This window comes from Impatiens glandulifera, chromosome 4 (assembly GCF_907164915.1).
Source record: "Impatiens glandulifera chromosome 4, dImpGla2.1, whole genome shotgun sequence".
In the NCBI taxonomy this organism is placed as follows: Eukaryota; Viridiplantae; Streptophyta; class Magnoliopsida; order Ericales; family Balsaminaceae; genus Impatiens; species Impatiens glandulifera.
The window spans coordinates 42863193-42878842 of record NC_061865.1 but is presented as its reverse complement, the minus strand read 5'-3'; the positions used below and the strand labels follow the sequence as shown (position 1 = coordinate 42878842).

The window sequence follows — 15650 nt, the reverse complement described above, 5'->3', positions numbered from 1 at the left end:
TTGACAAATGTATCATCTTCTCTGCTGTTCCTCTATCAAGTTTTCAGAAAACATACAGGTAACGGTGCAATCTGATTTTCCTATCCGAATTCAGTATTTAATCATGTGGGTGAAGATAGTCTATGGCTATATCATCTATAAATTGTTCCGGCGATTCCTCTACGACGACCACGATGGCTTACTTCAAGTTGAGACGACCAATTCCAACGCTTTCTTCTCCGTCACCGAAAGGTACTTCATGCTACTTCTATTGCTTTGTAAGTTTGAATACAGTGGAAAGATGTGATTTTATGTATGCCCATACAACTCACTCTCTGTCTCTCTCGACTGTATGTATGTAGACTCGAAAAACGTTACGGAGGAAAAGCCTATGTTGGTCTTAGGATTCCAGATGCTGAATCCGGATCGCGACGGGATATCGATATGGTTCTAGTCAATAAAGGGTATGTTCCTTTACCACCGAGTCAAACAATTAATGTTCTAAAAATTGACAAGCTTATTGAGAAAGCCACGGCTTGTTGTCAAAGTTAGACTAATTTGTTATGTTTTATGGTTTTACGTATACAATGCTTTCACTTCGCAAGGAATGGAGGATAACCTATTACCTATTCAAATTTAGTAATCAAATTTATTAAAAGGACATCTTTTATCTGCCTTCACTGTTCTTTCGATTCAAGTCTTGCTAAAAAACTACTTCTTTTGTGTGTTGGTTTTCTATACTTTTGTTTTGTTGATTTTCTATGTATTTTTTCTATTGCAAAGATTGATAAGGATCCTCTAGACTGGAAGTGCAGGATTATGTACTGCTGCTTGAACGTGTCTATTGATGTAAAGTAAACTTTTGAATTCCAAATGTTACGATGACTTTTCATCTTATATCCTAGAAAACACTCCCTTGCACAAGCCTGCAAGCACTTCTTGTCGTATTTCTTTATCCGTTATTTATCTTCTGTTGTAAAAGATACTTGTAGATTATGTGGCACACCATCAAGAATGGCTTACAAACCAAAGTAGACTGTGTTTACCATCTATGATGAGTTAGTTTGTTTCCATTAAACCACATTCTTGCTCCAGTTTAGGGAACTGCAACGCCCAATGCCCCATAATTCCTTGTTGATGACCTTGACAGTAATATAAGATATTTTGGACCTTCCCTGCATTCATCTCTGTATAACCCCTATTGACAGTCCCAAATCAACAGCCTGCAGTAAAAACTGGATTGGAAGATTTTTATTTTTTATTTTTGTTCAAATAGAGTAAACACTATAACAATGAACGAAATATAAATTCTTCCGGGTCTCTTAGTTATATGAGCGATGGATGGATCACTTCAATCTAATGTAGAACCACTGTGCTACTTCTCTGAAACTCCATTTTTGGTGCTATACCTAGTGAGTAGCGAGAAAATCTGAAGCTATATTGTTGTTTAACTGTGCCAGAATAAAGTCAATCAATTTAACCTTAAAATTGAAAAGGAAAGGTTAAGCATTAACAATTCGCAACTGTTAAATTAAATTTCCATATAATCTTCTCAATTTGATTTTAGGGAATATCCATATACTCCTCTGAGTTTGATTTCCATTTAAAATGTATATTTGTCATCAAGCTAAAGCAATGGGCACTCTAACTTAACCATAATAATCTACAATACAAATGTGTTAAAGTTTTTTCACCCGAGCAAAGGTCTCCTCATAATAAATATCATGTGATTGGGTGTACCCTTTTCACTAGTCATGTCTTGTCCTTGTCTATGCTCGTATTTTCATTATGTTTGACTAAGAATAGTCATTTACACTGACTGTATCTTGTACGTGTCATTATGTTCCAATGCATTGTGTTTTTTGGAGTTGTTGTGAGGAATCATTATAGCTTAATGAACAAAGTTAGGTGTATTGATTTTGTCTCAAGTCACAAATGCCTGAAATTTTGGTGATAATTTGAGTAGGAGATGCAACTATGGAGAGAGTGTTGAGTACACGATCTTATACCTTTTTTGTGTGCAATTTGGAAGATTAATGTAGGACTCTACTACTGACTAGATTTTTCTATATCGTGTTGTTCTTTGTGTTCTACTTGTCATTGGGAATGTCTCATGATATTGTTCACGCTGTCTAGGCACATAATTTTTCCAATTTTAATAGACTCTCATAGTCTGAAGAGAATGGTCGATTATGTTTGGTGTCAGATTCTGAAATAGGCTGAGTGAATGATGAGTTTCACTCGAGGTGAGATGTCCAATCCAAATACTACAATTCACATGCATTTGCGTTATGCCCCCTAGTAAGGAATGTTTTCAAAGAATTCAACATCCATCGTATTGTAAAACTTCTGGATGACAAGTGAATAACATTTATACCAGTTTTGGTTGAATGAATATCCAAGGAAGACACATTTATGATCAATAACATAAAATTTGTCCCTTGTGGGAGGAAGTCGCTGAAGGCAGTGGAGTGCACCATGTTGATTTGTAAGAAAATTTTATAGTTTCTTTTTCATTATCATAGCACCTCTATATAGAATAGATACATAGAGGATCGCTTGATAAAGGATTGAATGTCTTCTGAAATCCTTCTAATTACAGAATCAATCACATATAAATTGTGTATCTAATTACGGTAATAAATATTCAATCACATAATTGATATTTAATAAATCATGCCTTCAATACTCAAATGACTAACTGATTTTCATGTTCAAGTTTGAGAAGCAATTTGAAAATTTGTCCCAAAATGTTGACACTTTCATGACAATTAAAAAATATTACTAATCAAAAAGTGGAGGGAGAGATGAAATGATTCAGTTTGGACAATGCCAGCTCTTATTTGGTAATATTCAAAGATCAAGGGTTATTTGTTATCCACAACCAAGGGGAAGTTGATTTTTCAAAATGAATTTATTCATGGATTTATGCATCACGTGGGTTTTTCTTTTGTTGATTTGGTTAATGTTTAAATTTTTGTATGTTCAACAGGGAAGCTGTGGTAATTTCAATTCAGAAACAATCAGGGATTGCATTAGGTGATGCTGGTGGAAACTGGGTTTCAACTGCCCACAAAACAAAGCTTCAACCAGACCCTGTAAGTCGGATCAGTAAATGCATAACTATGTTTTTGTTGACAGAAATTGTGGTTTTAACAATTATCTCTTTTGGCTCCCAAGAAGCGAGTTAGTAGATCTAGTTTCCTCCTAGAAAAGCAATATGAAAAATGAATTTTAACTCATTGTAGATAATTCCCTTTTAGTTTATAAATTAGTTAGTTATTATTTGTGATAATTATCATGTTAGTAACTAATTAATCCAGTGGATAATATTATACTTAAGTATTTATCCATAGAGTACTTGTATTTATCCTAAAATCTAGTTCCTAGTTTATAATTAATGAGTATATTCTCTAGAGATGTAACTTGAATTTCTACAAGCCCAAACGAGAGTAAGTTTACACTTTTTCTCACTCTCAAATATATTTCCGTCTCAGCCTATCACCTGGTCAGATCGATTACCTTTCTTTGAATTTCACTCTTGTAACTAGTATCAAACCTAAGCCTTCCTGGGCTACTGTTGTGTGATCCGATCCTTCAAGTGAGAGCTTTAAAATGACTATTTCATGATTCAACATCATAGTAGAATTTTTTCATTCACATCTTCAAATTTCCAATTTTTCCATAGTCCATAAAGGAGTCACCAAGAATACAATTGGAACAGCTTTTCAAATCTCATCATCTAAGGTTTCATCTCATTACTTAATCCAATCACCAGTCTTCAGCCGAATGAGACTAACTATCTTCAATGGTCCTAATCGGTGTTTATGTTCATCTTAGACAAAGGGAAAGATCACTACCTCACAAAAGAGATAAATCATTCCAGCAAAGGAGTTATTCATACAAACAATGACAGATAGTCAATCACATGAACGTGTCTTGGTTGATTAACTTAATGACGACTCATATATGAGAAAACTATCTTCTTGATGGAACTGCACAAGAAATTGGGAAAGCAGTCAAGAAAGCTTCCTCCAATGTTGACAATAGTGCAGAGCTATTTAAAATTAAAGCTATTGTTTATGACATGCGACAAAATAAGCTGTGTAATTCAATACTTCTCTGTGTTTAATATGCATTGGCAACAGTTAGATCTTTTCTACAACGAGCCATGTAAGTGCCTTGAAAACACTGTCCCATATAGATAAGCAATAGAGAAAATGAAATATATTCTAGTGTCTTCCTTGGGGAACAAATTCACTTTCTAACCTTAAAGAAGTATTCTCTAAAGTCAAGAGGGAAGAAAGCAGAAAAAGTAATGCTTAGAGTAGGGGAGTACACTCCAATGGAAGGATCTGCACTTGTAACACAAGAATTCACCAAAGGACGTAAGTCTTGGTTTACGTCCTTTGGTGTGATGAATGTAGGAAGATAGTTCATACTAAGGAGAAGTATTGGAACTTACATCGTAAGCGAGCTGATTGAAAACCAAATAATTAAAAGGGTAATGCTTGTAGTAAGGATGTTGTTGTTGTGGAAGATGTAGGTAGCTTTAGCAAAGCACCAATGACCGCCTTGCAAAAGTATTTGGGTGTAAGACATGTCCTAACCAACCACATACGGGTTTCATGACTCAATAAGGCAAGTGGATGCAGGTTTTAACACCAAACCATTCTTCTGTTGTTTCTTCTTGCACTTTTATTCTCGGATGTTTGGTTTTATTTCCGCAAAGTTTGGTTTTGATTATCGATATCGTTGTGCCATTACCTTTGATGATGAGTTGCTAACCTCACAACACGCAAAATTGAGATTAGATGAGAATAGAAAACCCTAACCCTCTAATCCTATGGTGAATACAATTTGGGATGAGAAAGGAGAATATCCATTGGGTGAGAAAAGAGAAGTTAAGGAGGTAAATAGAATCATCAACTAAATTTTCATCATAACATACAAGAACTCTCATCTATTTATACTATTCTACCACTAACCTCCCTTCCTTATAACTACTCTACTTCAACCACTACTCCAACTACGAAGAGATAACTAAGAGGAGGGGAATAGATTTATCAACTAAATTTTCAACTTTAACAACTAAACAACTCATTATCTATTTATACAATTCTACTGCTAACCGCCATCCTCATAACCACTCTACGATTTTTTTTGGGAAATGGAAACCGTTTACTTAAATCCAAAGGAACCTTACAAATGTTTTGAAAGGAAGTAAAACCAAAAGATGTTCTCACACAAAATTACAACCACAACTAACAAACATACAAGCCCTAAAATATAAACAACATTGAAACAGAAACAAAGTTGAAGAATAAAAGAAACAACGGTCTTGTCTTCATAATCTTCCCTGGATCAACTCCCTACTCATTATACTTTTTTTTTTCTGCTGAACATATAGTTAAAGAAGACCTAGCTTCCTCATTAGTGTTTATTACTGTTTTTTTTTGGGAAATGACAGCATTATTTTATTAAATCTCAAAAGAAAATAAAGTTTTGGTTGAAGCAAAACAGACTTTTGCTTTCAACAATTCAAACATTAATAAATGACCAAATGCATAACACTTTGCATAGGCCACACCAGACCAAACAATTTTATGAGTTCAACAAATAATTTGACATGACAAAGAAACAAATGAATTCATGACAATAAAATTAACCTTTAAATCTTTCAAACTTTGTGACTTCATTGATGTTGATATTCCACCCTTTTGACTATTCGACCACTTAAAAACGCTTGATTAAAAATATTGGCCTTCATTTTCCTAACCATGTAGTCCTTGATGCCTTGCCAATCTAATGGAACATTCATGGCCATTATGCAGTTCACCACCTTCAGCCAAACTTGGGAAGAGATTGGGCATTTGAAGAATAAGTGCTCAAGAAATTCATCTTCAATCATACAATAGACAGCTAACATCATCAATCTTCAATTTTATTTTAACTTTCTCTCTAGTCATCAATCTTCCGTGAAACGCAAGCCAGAGAGTAATTGGTATCTGGGACCAAACAAGCTTCCACCATGTAACTTCTTGAAACATTCCTCTAAATCCTCAACAATCCTTAAAAAGAAGTATTTCCTTCTTAAATCTGCCTTCTTCTTCACCAATCAATTTCCATGTATCTCTCTTATCCTCAACAATCCTTAAAAATACAATTGTTTTTAGAATTCTGATACCCTCGCTTGATTGCCATAAGATCTCATTCCATTCCCATCAACAAATTCCCTAACATTTTGAAATTCCGGTTTCAGTATGATTGATTGATTTTCAAACCATGGGTCATGCCAAAATAAAATATTTCTTCCACTCCCAATCTCAAACTCAATCAGTTTCATTGCAATACTTATTGTTTTCATGATCTTTTTTATGTACCAAGACATCTCCTTCTTTAGTCCAGAAATTGATATCATTTTTCATAAACATTGAGTTAACCCATTTGACCCATAGAGAATCCTTCTTCATAGCAATGCCCATAAATGCTTGATGTTCAATGCCTTATACCATCCCTCACAATTCTTAATTCCTTCATCACGTTTTTTGGGAGGATGAAAGGTTGACCCCAAAAGTTTTGAATTCCCATGATAGTACTTCTTGACAGCTCAATCCTCCCTGCTCAAGAATGTTTCATTGTACCCCATCCTGCAATTGTGTTTTTGATATTCGCAATGAGTGGCCTGCAATGAATAATCTGTAGCTGCTTTGATAAGAGTGGAACACCAAGATAATGGACTGGCAACTTTCCTTCCTGAATTCCCATGATAGAGTAGATCCTCACCTTCATTTCCTCCTCAATACCACCATAGAACAATCGACTTTTTTCCTCGTTATTATTTAGACATGTAAGACTAGAGAGTATAATAAATGTTTCTTGTATAGTTTTAATAGAGTCTACATCAGCTTGAGCCACAATGAAAAGATCTGCAAAGAATATGTTAGCTTCCTCGTTAGTGTTTTTTTTTTGGGAAAAATTCCTCATTAGTGTTAATCTGTGCCGAAAGGGGTTAAATTTTGTCTTGGAGCTTAATCTGATAGGTTTGATCACATGATACTTAAAAAACTGTGTTTTTGTGATGTTGCTCTTATTCTCAATGTTTTTAATTTGAGAACATGATAGTACTTCTTGACAGCTCAATCCTCCCTGCTCAAGAAAGTTTCTTTGTATCCCATTCTGCAATTGTGTTTTTGATCTTCTCAATGAGTGGCCTGCAATGAATAATCTGTAGCTGCTTTGATAAGAGTGGAACACCAAGAAAACGGACTGGCAACTTTCCTTCCTGAATTCCCATGATAGAGTAGATCCTCGCCTTCATTTCCTCTTCAATACCACCATAGAACAATTGACTTTTTTCCTCGTTAATATTTAGACATGTAAGACTAGAGAATATAATAAATGTTTCTTGTATTAATAAAGTCTACATCAGCTTGAGCCACAATGAGAAGATCTGCAAAGAATATGTTAGCTTCCTCATTAGTGTTAATTTGTGTTGAAACGGGTTAAATTTTTTCTTAGAGCTTAATCTTATACGTTTGATCACATGATACATAAAAAACTGTGTTGGTGTGATGTGACTCTTGTTCTCAATGGTTTTAATTTGACTTTTCTTCTCAGGTAGCAGAAACAAAGCAGCAAGTTGCCATTCTAGAGTCCTATCTTGAACAAAGAGGAGTGCCTCTTCCAGAGGGATATTTGTCTTGCAAAGTTGTAAAATTCCAGTATGTAAAATTTGCAATAGTTCATGCTTTGTTAAATCACATGCTGAATCTAAAAGTTTAAATATATATGCACTAACATATATTCATTGATGGGTCTAAATTAAGTAATTCATCTTGTGTGTCAAACCAAAGGTTATTTGACATGTTATTTATAGAATGATGTCTGGACATATTTTTAGGCTCGTCAGTTTCTTTTTCACATAGTATTGTAGCCATTTAATAAAAATAACATAAAAACCCCATGGTTCAAGCTTAAAAGATTAAAGAGTGAGGATGAACTTGTTTTGGATTCTTTTGTCTTTTTTGAAGGACCTTAGTCTTGGCAAAACACTAAACCATGAACTTTCAGTGATCAAATTTTAGAACCTCACCATGCATGTGTTTTCTCTTTTCTGTTTATATTAGTTTCCATGCCAATCTACTATATTTTTGCAGAGTAATTTCATCGAACTCTTTTCCACCGGAGTTTGTGAGCTATGACCAATGGGTTCAACTGAAACCTGAGGCTAAGACTACACTTTCTGGATGGATAAAGGGCACATTTTTAAGTCGGAGCAAAGAAATGGAGAAATCAATTCATCAGAAGCTCAACTTCACCCTTCGCACTGCTCCAATGTGGGACAGGTTGGCCAAAAAATACCCTCTATTCCTCTATTTAGTAGGGTTTTTAGGTGAGGGATCACATTAATAGAGGGTTCATCTGTATCGGTTATGACTGATATTTTGTTGGCTATTGTGGTTGATCAGTATGTTGGTTGACAAATGGTCATAAAATACAGAAAGTAATTAGTTAATTGGTTTTACAGGTTGGAGCTTAAAGGTAACAAATATCTTCTTGGAGATTTTCTAGAATTCAAAGGAAATGATGAAGATACCATGCTGCTGAAAAATATTAAGAGATCCAAAGTCAGTCGTCTGATGATCCAAATGACTACCAGTATGTTTGGACTAGGTAACTTCCACTAACCTGCATTATGGAAAATTGATTGATTTCAGCCTCAGTAGTAAAGTAATAATTAAGTAAATTTATTTCTCACTTACTAGCACTATATAATAGGGAGGATGACCACATGATTAATGCCGCATTAATGACCCCCTATTGAGTAAACTGAAAGTGGTTAATATTTTAAAGCATAAGGATGTAGACTTTTAAGCATGTGGTCCTGAGTAGGGAAGTCTGTTTGGCAATTTATTTTCTAAAAACTTTATTGGTTTCGTTTGGTTGGGTCTATATTCTTAGGAAAAGTTGGATTAAAATAATTAAGTTTCAATTAATAAATATTGTAAAGATGATCACTAATAACTTGTTATTCAATAACTCATCCATCAGGCATCCTGAATTGGTGAAGTAGTTCCAATAATACTAGTTATCTAAATATATAAGATTTGTAAATATATTTGATTGGATAGTTTGCTTTTCAAAAAACCTAATCCTCTCCCAAACACACTAAAAAAAGAAAGAAAAAAATCTTTTGAGAACCTGGAATATTTTTTAATCTCGAAACTCACTTTTAAAAATTCAATTCCCTCAAAGACTGAAAACAAAAACACTGTTACGATGTCTTAGTTGCAACATAATTAAATAATCATTTATTATAACTCACCTGCTCAAGTTACAAGGGTTTTACCTAAGAAATTAAATGTTTCGGGTTCGATCACCACTAAAAACACTCTGATTTAAAGGGGTCATGTTAGGTTGTTAGCCACCCATGAAATAAACTCGGGTCTCAAAATGCACTCTATCTTATTATCTATAATTTGATTGAAAATAGTCATAATATACATATTTATAATATAGAAAAATCAAACAATTAGAAATGTACAAATTCAGTTCCAGCAACAATATTTTCAAAAAGGTTCAATATTCAATTGTTTATGTTAAAAGAATTTTATCACAAGTAGTTGTCTGCATTATTTTTATGACTCCTGAATAACTGTGTATGCTATAAGCCATCTGATTACAGTTTGTTTATTCTCAAGTCCTCTCTACCATTTATTTCTGTCCTATTTCAAATGTAGCTCCTTCCAGGCTTCAAGTTGTATACTTGTTTCGTGACTACCGAAATGAAAGGGCCTCTACTTCAGATTGGAAAGAAATAACAGTTAAGTCAAGTGCCGCATTTCTATTTCAGCCCAAGGATTCGAAGAAAGTACACAAGATCAAGCTATCGTCAATTCTCTCCATTCATTTAAGTGCTTAAAAATGTTGCCAAACAATGATAAACAGGAAGGGTGAGGGGCTAAACGGAAGCAGTTTTTGAACTTTTTGTTAGAATCAAGCATGCTTGTTAAGGATGCCTTCACATGTTATATATTTTCACCCTTTTGATGGCTAGCTGTGAATAGAATCAAGCATGCTTGTTAGGGATGCCTTCACATGTTATATTTTTCACCCTTTTGATGGCCAGTTGTGAAGCATTGTATTATGCTATCCAATGGTCGGGGTCGGGCATGAGGAGTGAAATAATGTACTTGATTGTCTGGTTAAGGGATGAGGAGTATGCGAAAACTAAACCTGATACTCGATTATATTAATATTAAAAATACAATATTTGTTTAATTAAGGGATAATGTGACTTTTCACGTGTCTAATCACAAATATCTACACTTCATTCAATTTTATTTTTTAATAATCTCAATAAGATTCTTTATCTCTAATGAGATATTATTCTTAATCTTTTTAATTTTTTTTAATAATAATGTTATTTCTTTATTTTCTTTTTTATTTAAAAAAAAATTCTCATCTCTTTCTTTAATTTTAAAAAACTTTTTTAATTTTTTTTCGACATATATAGTAACAACAAAGTTATCTCTTTAACATTTTCTAAGTAATAATTGGTTATGTTATGTCTTTTTGTTTTCATGAACTGTAAATTTTTACAATCATATTTATTTGACTACCCGATACAACAAAATTATTATATATTTTTACTACCCGATTAAATATTCATATGATTAGAAATAGATATATGGATCGAGATCAATTAGTAAAATAAAAATCGAGTATTTATTTCACAGAATAAAGTTATTAGTATATTATATACTAAGGGAGTCAATAACAAAATTAGTTATTATAATGGTTTATTTGTGTTCAAGTTTCGTTGTATTCTATCGCAAAAAAACACTCGAATACAAACATGAAATGATCAACGTTGTAAAAAAGATTTGATCATCACACACTTCACAGGAGTATGAGAAGATTTTCTTTGATTTTAGTAGTGTATCTCTTGAATTAATCTTGAATTATATTGTTATAATATAGATATAAGTGTATATTTGTAACTAGATAAGATTAGTAACACTGTTGTAGCACAAATTGATAAATTATTTTTTTGTGAAAAAATTCATTTCTTTGATTTTTGTCTGATTTGATTCGGTGTACTTTTACAGTTTTATCTTCATTTTTTTCATTACTTATCACTTTCTTTACTTTCTTTCTTGATTTTCCTTTACTTTCATTTCCTGATTTTTCTCTTTTTCATTATCTGATTTTTCTTCTTTTTCATCGTCTGATTCTTATTCTTCTTCTTTCTCTGATTCTTTATCTTTTTTTTTTTCCTTAATTCTTCATCATTCCTATCCTCTGCATCTTTATCTTTAGCTTTTTCATTCTGATTTTTTGATTTTTTGATTCTTTAGTTTCACCTTTCTCATTCTTTCAATGAAATTTTTCGCTTTTCTTATTGTTCTTCAATTACTTCTACACATTTATTACTAGATTATTCAAAAGTATTACACAACGCTCATCTGTTTGGTCTCCATTTATATGTAATATCCATATCCATAGGTTTGACTCTTCTATCAACTACGGTAATCTTTGCTGGTAAATAATTTCTAGGATGCACTTCAATTTTTATCCTTGATGTGTTTGCTTTTCTCCATTATTTGGTCCATATACAATGATTTCCCAAAATACTAACGAAATGGCTAAGTGCTTTTGTATTATACATATGAATTGAAATGTTTCTTAGTTTGAATCAAATTTGGGCTATTTACTTCGGTTTGATACATTCAGACAATTTTTCCAGTTTCATACTAAACTTCAAAATATTTTTTAGATTTGTTCTCTACTCGAATTTCAAAAATAGAGATCATGGATATTTGTTAATACATTTTCTTGTAATTAATAAGTTTATAAAAGAAATATGTAATTAATAGAATGTGAATATTATAAGAAGTGAAATAAAAAATATGAATATAGTGGGAAAAAGTGAAACAAAGATGAATAGACATATAGATTTTCAGTGGTTTCTTCCACACCTTTTCAATCATAGTTTTGGTGCTGGTTTTATTTTAAATATTTTGGGATTTTAAAGTTTTCTTTAAGTTTTTTTTAAAAAAATTCTCTTTATTAAGTTAATATAATATTAATTATAAAATCACTTTATTTATCCATTAAAATTATCAATATATTTATTTTTATTAAATTTATATTTTAAATAAATAATATATAATATTTTTTTAAACAAATCTTAAATCTAATTTTTTATTAATCAAATTTTTGTAGACAAAACAAGCTAAGAGGAGTATCCATCCACAAGCCAAAGTTCTAAATTTAGACAGTATTTCACATAAAATGGTATTTATAAATTTTGTTTTCCTATTGAAAATGTTGTCATTTTGTTGCTTGAACAAAGTTTTTCCTTTCCGTTAGTGTTTGTTTTTGTACTTAATTATCTATAAATAAAATCATCCCCCCTTACCAAAAAAATAAATAAAAGTATTGAGATCATTGTCAAACCCAATGATAAATGGGGATGCAAGTTTCAGTGATTGTGATTTGTTTACTAAACAAAATATTTATTAATTAAAAAGAAAAAGATAATTGACTAAATATGTGTTTTTTTTTTTAATTTGATATAAAGTCATGTAGTAGGGTGTCTTAAGGTGTTTTATATTGATTTGAGATTCGACAATTTAAAATTAAAATACAGTTTTTGATTTGAGTTGGAGTTGGACTTGAAAACCAAATCCAAACCAAAAACAAAATTCATTTTTTATTAATTATTTTAATTATATATTATATAATTTATTACATAAAATTAAATAATTATATATAATTTATTATATAATATATAAAAAAATCATATTTAATTCGAATTCGAACCGAAAATCTAATTTGAATTTGATTCAGTTTAATTAGAATTTACTCAAATTTAGTTTACGAATTAATTATAATAAAATACAAACAACCCGAACCCGAACCGATGAACTCAAAAATTGCACCGATAAACACCCCTAATTATACTAATATTTTACAATAAAAATATATATAATTAAATATATAATAACTTTGTTTTATGTGAAATAGATTCCCGATATATATTAGTGTAGCAACCGCTTTAAAAATCGTTGATGTAAATGTGTCAATAATAATGATTTTTAAGACAGTTGCTATTTTTCGTTTCTATTACCATTTGATAATTTAATTTCCAGCTATATATATCTCCTCATATTCGAAAAATCTCTTTTTCATTCATCTCATTATATCTTGAGAATTCAAAAAGTCTTTTTCTTTGTTTTCTTAAGTGTTATTCGAGTTCTTTACTCAACTAAGTGTTCTTTGAGTTCTTGATTCGACATATTTCCGTTCAATCCCGTTGATCGATTCAGGTGCTTTGTCAAGTTCGATGCGTATTGATTTCAATATTGAATCATTACTAGATTCGTTGTACCTTGGGAGACAGTCATTTGCGATAAATTCCAACACAATGAGAGACAATGAAACCGTTTTAAGGGAAATGTGTTAAGCACATGCTTCAAATCATCCTCTCAAATCGGTGATTTCGTTCTTCATACATTTTACTTTATTTCTTTCTTTATAACATTGTATTATTATATATACTATGTATTGCGATGCACACGGAAAAAGATAAGAAAAAAATAAACAAAAGAAAAAAAATAAACAAATAAAGTTTACAACCATCTTTAGCATTATCAAATTCTTTTACACTCACTTTGGCCCACCAATCCCCAATTGAACTCTCATATCATGACCTTATTTTCACTTGAACTAACCAACCATCTCATTCAATATTTATCCACCAATCTCAACTGACCTTTCTTTTCTTGAGACCTTACATTTATTTTGATCAAACAACCAATCTCCTCACATATTTTACAATATACAACCCAACTTTTCTTATCCTCACTTCAGCTAATCACACCATCTCATTCCACACTTATCCATTCCATCGATATTTTTAATCTCTACTTCGGTCAAATCAACCATCTCCACCAACATTACTAATCTCTTTTACCAACCCTCAATCAACTTAACCAACCATCTCATTCAATAGTTGCGCATAATGGGATTTGAAACATAGTCTTGATCATGTCTCATGAACACTTTAACCACTAAACCACTAAGATTGTTGATTTATAATTATAATTTTGTGTATACATATATAATTTATATGACTAAGATTGTTGGTTATATATATAATGTATTTTTATATACTAATTTATTATATTCTATGATAATATATTTTATCTCTTATTATATTTAATTTAATTTTATTATTTGAATATATATTACTAATTTTTATATTCTATGATAATATAAGTTTATCTCTTATTTCCAAAAATATATTTGTTAGAATAAATTAATTAAGGAAACCGTGTAAATTGATTAGAATAAACTCAGGTGAATAAGAACTAGTTTAATCAATACAACATGATTTTAATGATGTGTTCACATAAAGCTTTAAGGATGCATTTGTGAATAAAATTAAGTTGTGTAGATTGTATTTGCACATGCACAACTCATAAGACGTATGTCAATCAGACGGATGGTCTGAAGAAGTACTAGCAGACGTCTAGGCTTCAACAAATGCTCTGGTCTGAAGAAGCGCTAGCAGATGTCTAGGCTTCAGAAGACACTCTAGTCTGAAAAAGCGCTAGAAGACGTCTAGGCTTCAACAAACGCTCTGGTCTGAAGAAGCGCTAGCAAACGACTAGGCTTCAATAGACGCTCTTGTTTGAAGAAGCGCTAGCAGACGTCTAAGCTTTAACATATGTCTAGGCTTCAACAGACGCTATGGTCTGAAGAAGCGCTAACAGACGTCTATGCTTTAACAGACGCTCTGGTCTGAAGAAGCGCCCATTCATCTTCCTTGTTCTTCACCCGACAAGCGGTAGACTGCCACATCAACATGCACAGTAAACAACGGAATAATGCCACATGTCAATATTTAGATTTGACTGTTGCATTAACTACCATGTATCATTAATACAAACCTTTTAAGAAGCTCAATAGTCACACGCCATTAAAGTAGGGCTATGATACTCAAGTGCGGCCACAACACTCAAGTAGAGCTACGCTACATCAGCACGCGGATCTCTACAACACGACAACATTAAATGCAAAGTGACTGTGACTATTATATATAAGTGGATCTTAATAAAGAAGACCCCAAGGTTCTCCAAGCAGTTCTTACTATTTTACTCTCTCACTATTCAAGTTGTAATTCACATACTCCGTATTTCCTATTGAGATAAGCTAAGAGAGAGAAACTACTATAATATATGTTAAGCATATTAAACGTTGTAAGTTGAACAGAGAGTGTCTGTTCAACAGAGTGAGAGCTATGAGTTCATAACATGCATTGTTATGTCCTGGGTTTCTGACCGAACTTTTGTAGAGGTTATACAAGTTAAAGTCTTCTAGTGTATCCTTTTGGAAATAGAAGAAGGGGTGACGTAGGAGTTGTTTATCTCCGAACATCCAGAAACAACTCCGTGTCAATTTATTACTATCTAATTCATACGACATCAATACACTTCAAATCTAGCGAGTAATATCGCACTTGAATCTGATTCAAGAGCTCGCAAATATTTGCCACGGGAATAGAAACATGTCTTAATATCTAACAAGGTTAAAACCGAATTGGAAGTCGATAGTCGTTCAACAACACTCAAACCCCACTAGTTGTTGTTGACGCCGAT

General features: G+C 32.2%; 1 protein-coding gene across 1 annotated transcript; it reads left to right on the top strand.

Annotated features, from left to right (window-relative positions):
* On the top strand, nt 1–10036 carry LOC124936923. Its single transcript, XM_047477453.1, has 7 exons — nt 1–231; nt 342–443; nt 2972–3077; nt 7600–7703; nt 8139–8327; nt 8510–8655; nt 9723–10036. Exons 1-7 carry the CDS (start codon nt 8–10, stop codon nt 9902–9904), a joined length of 1053 nt encoding a protein of 350 aa, XP_047333409.1. The 5' UTR covers nt 1–7; the 3' UTR covers nt 9905–10036.
* Nucleotides 10037–15650: the final 5614 nt, after the last annotated feature.

What these genes read in the sequence shown, in the direction of transcription:
- LOC124936923 (XM_047477453.1), top strand. Translation starts at nt 8, where the DNA reads ATGTATCATCTTCTCTGCTGTTCCTCTATCAAGTTTTCAGAAAACATA. An exon ending in ATGGTTCTAGTCAATAAAGG is followed by an intron (nt 444 to 2,971) that starts GTATGTTCCTTT and finishes TATGTTCAACAG; the next exon opens with GGAAGCTGTGGTAATTTCAA. An exon ending in ACTGCTCCAATGTGGGACAG is followed by an intron (nt 8,328 to 8,509) that starts GTTGGCCAAAAA and finishes TTGGTTTTACAG; the next exon opens with GTTGGAGCTTAAAGGTAACA.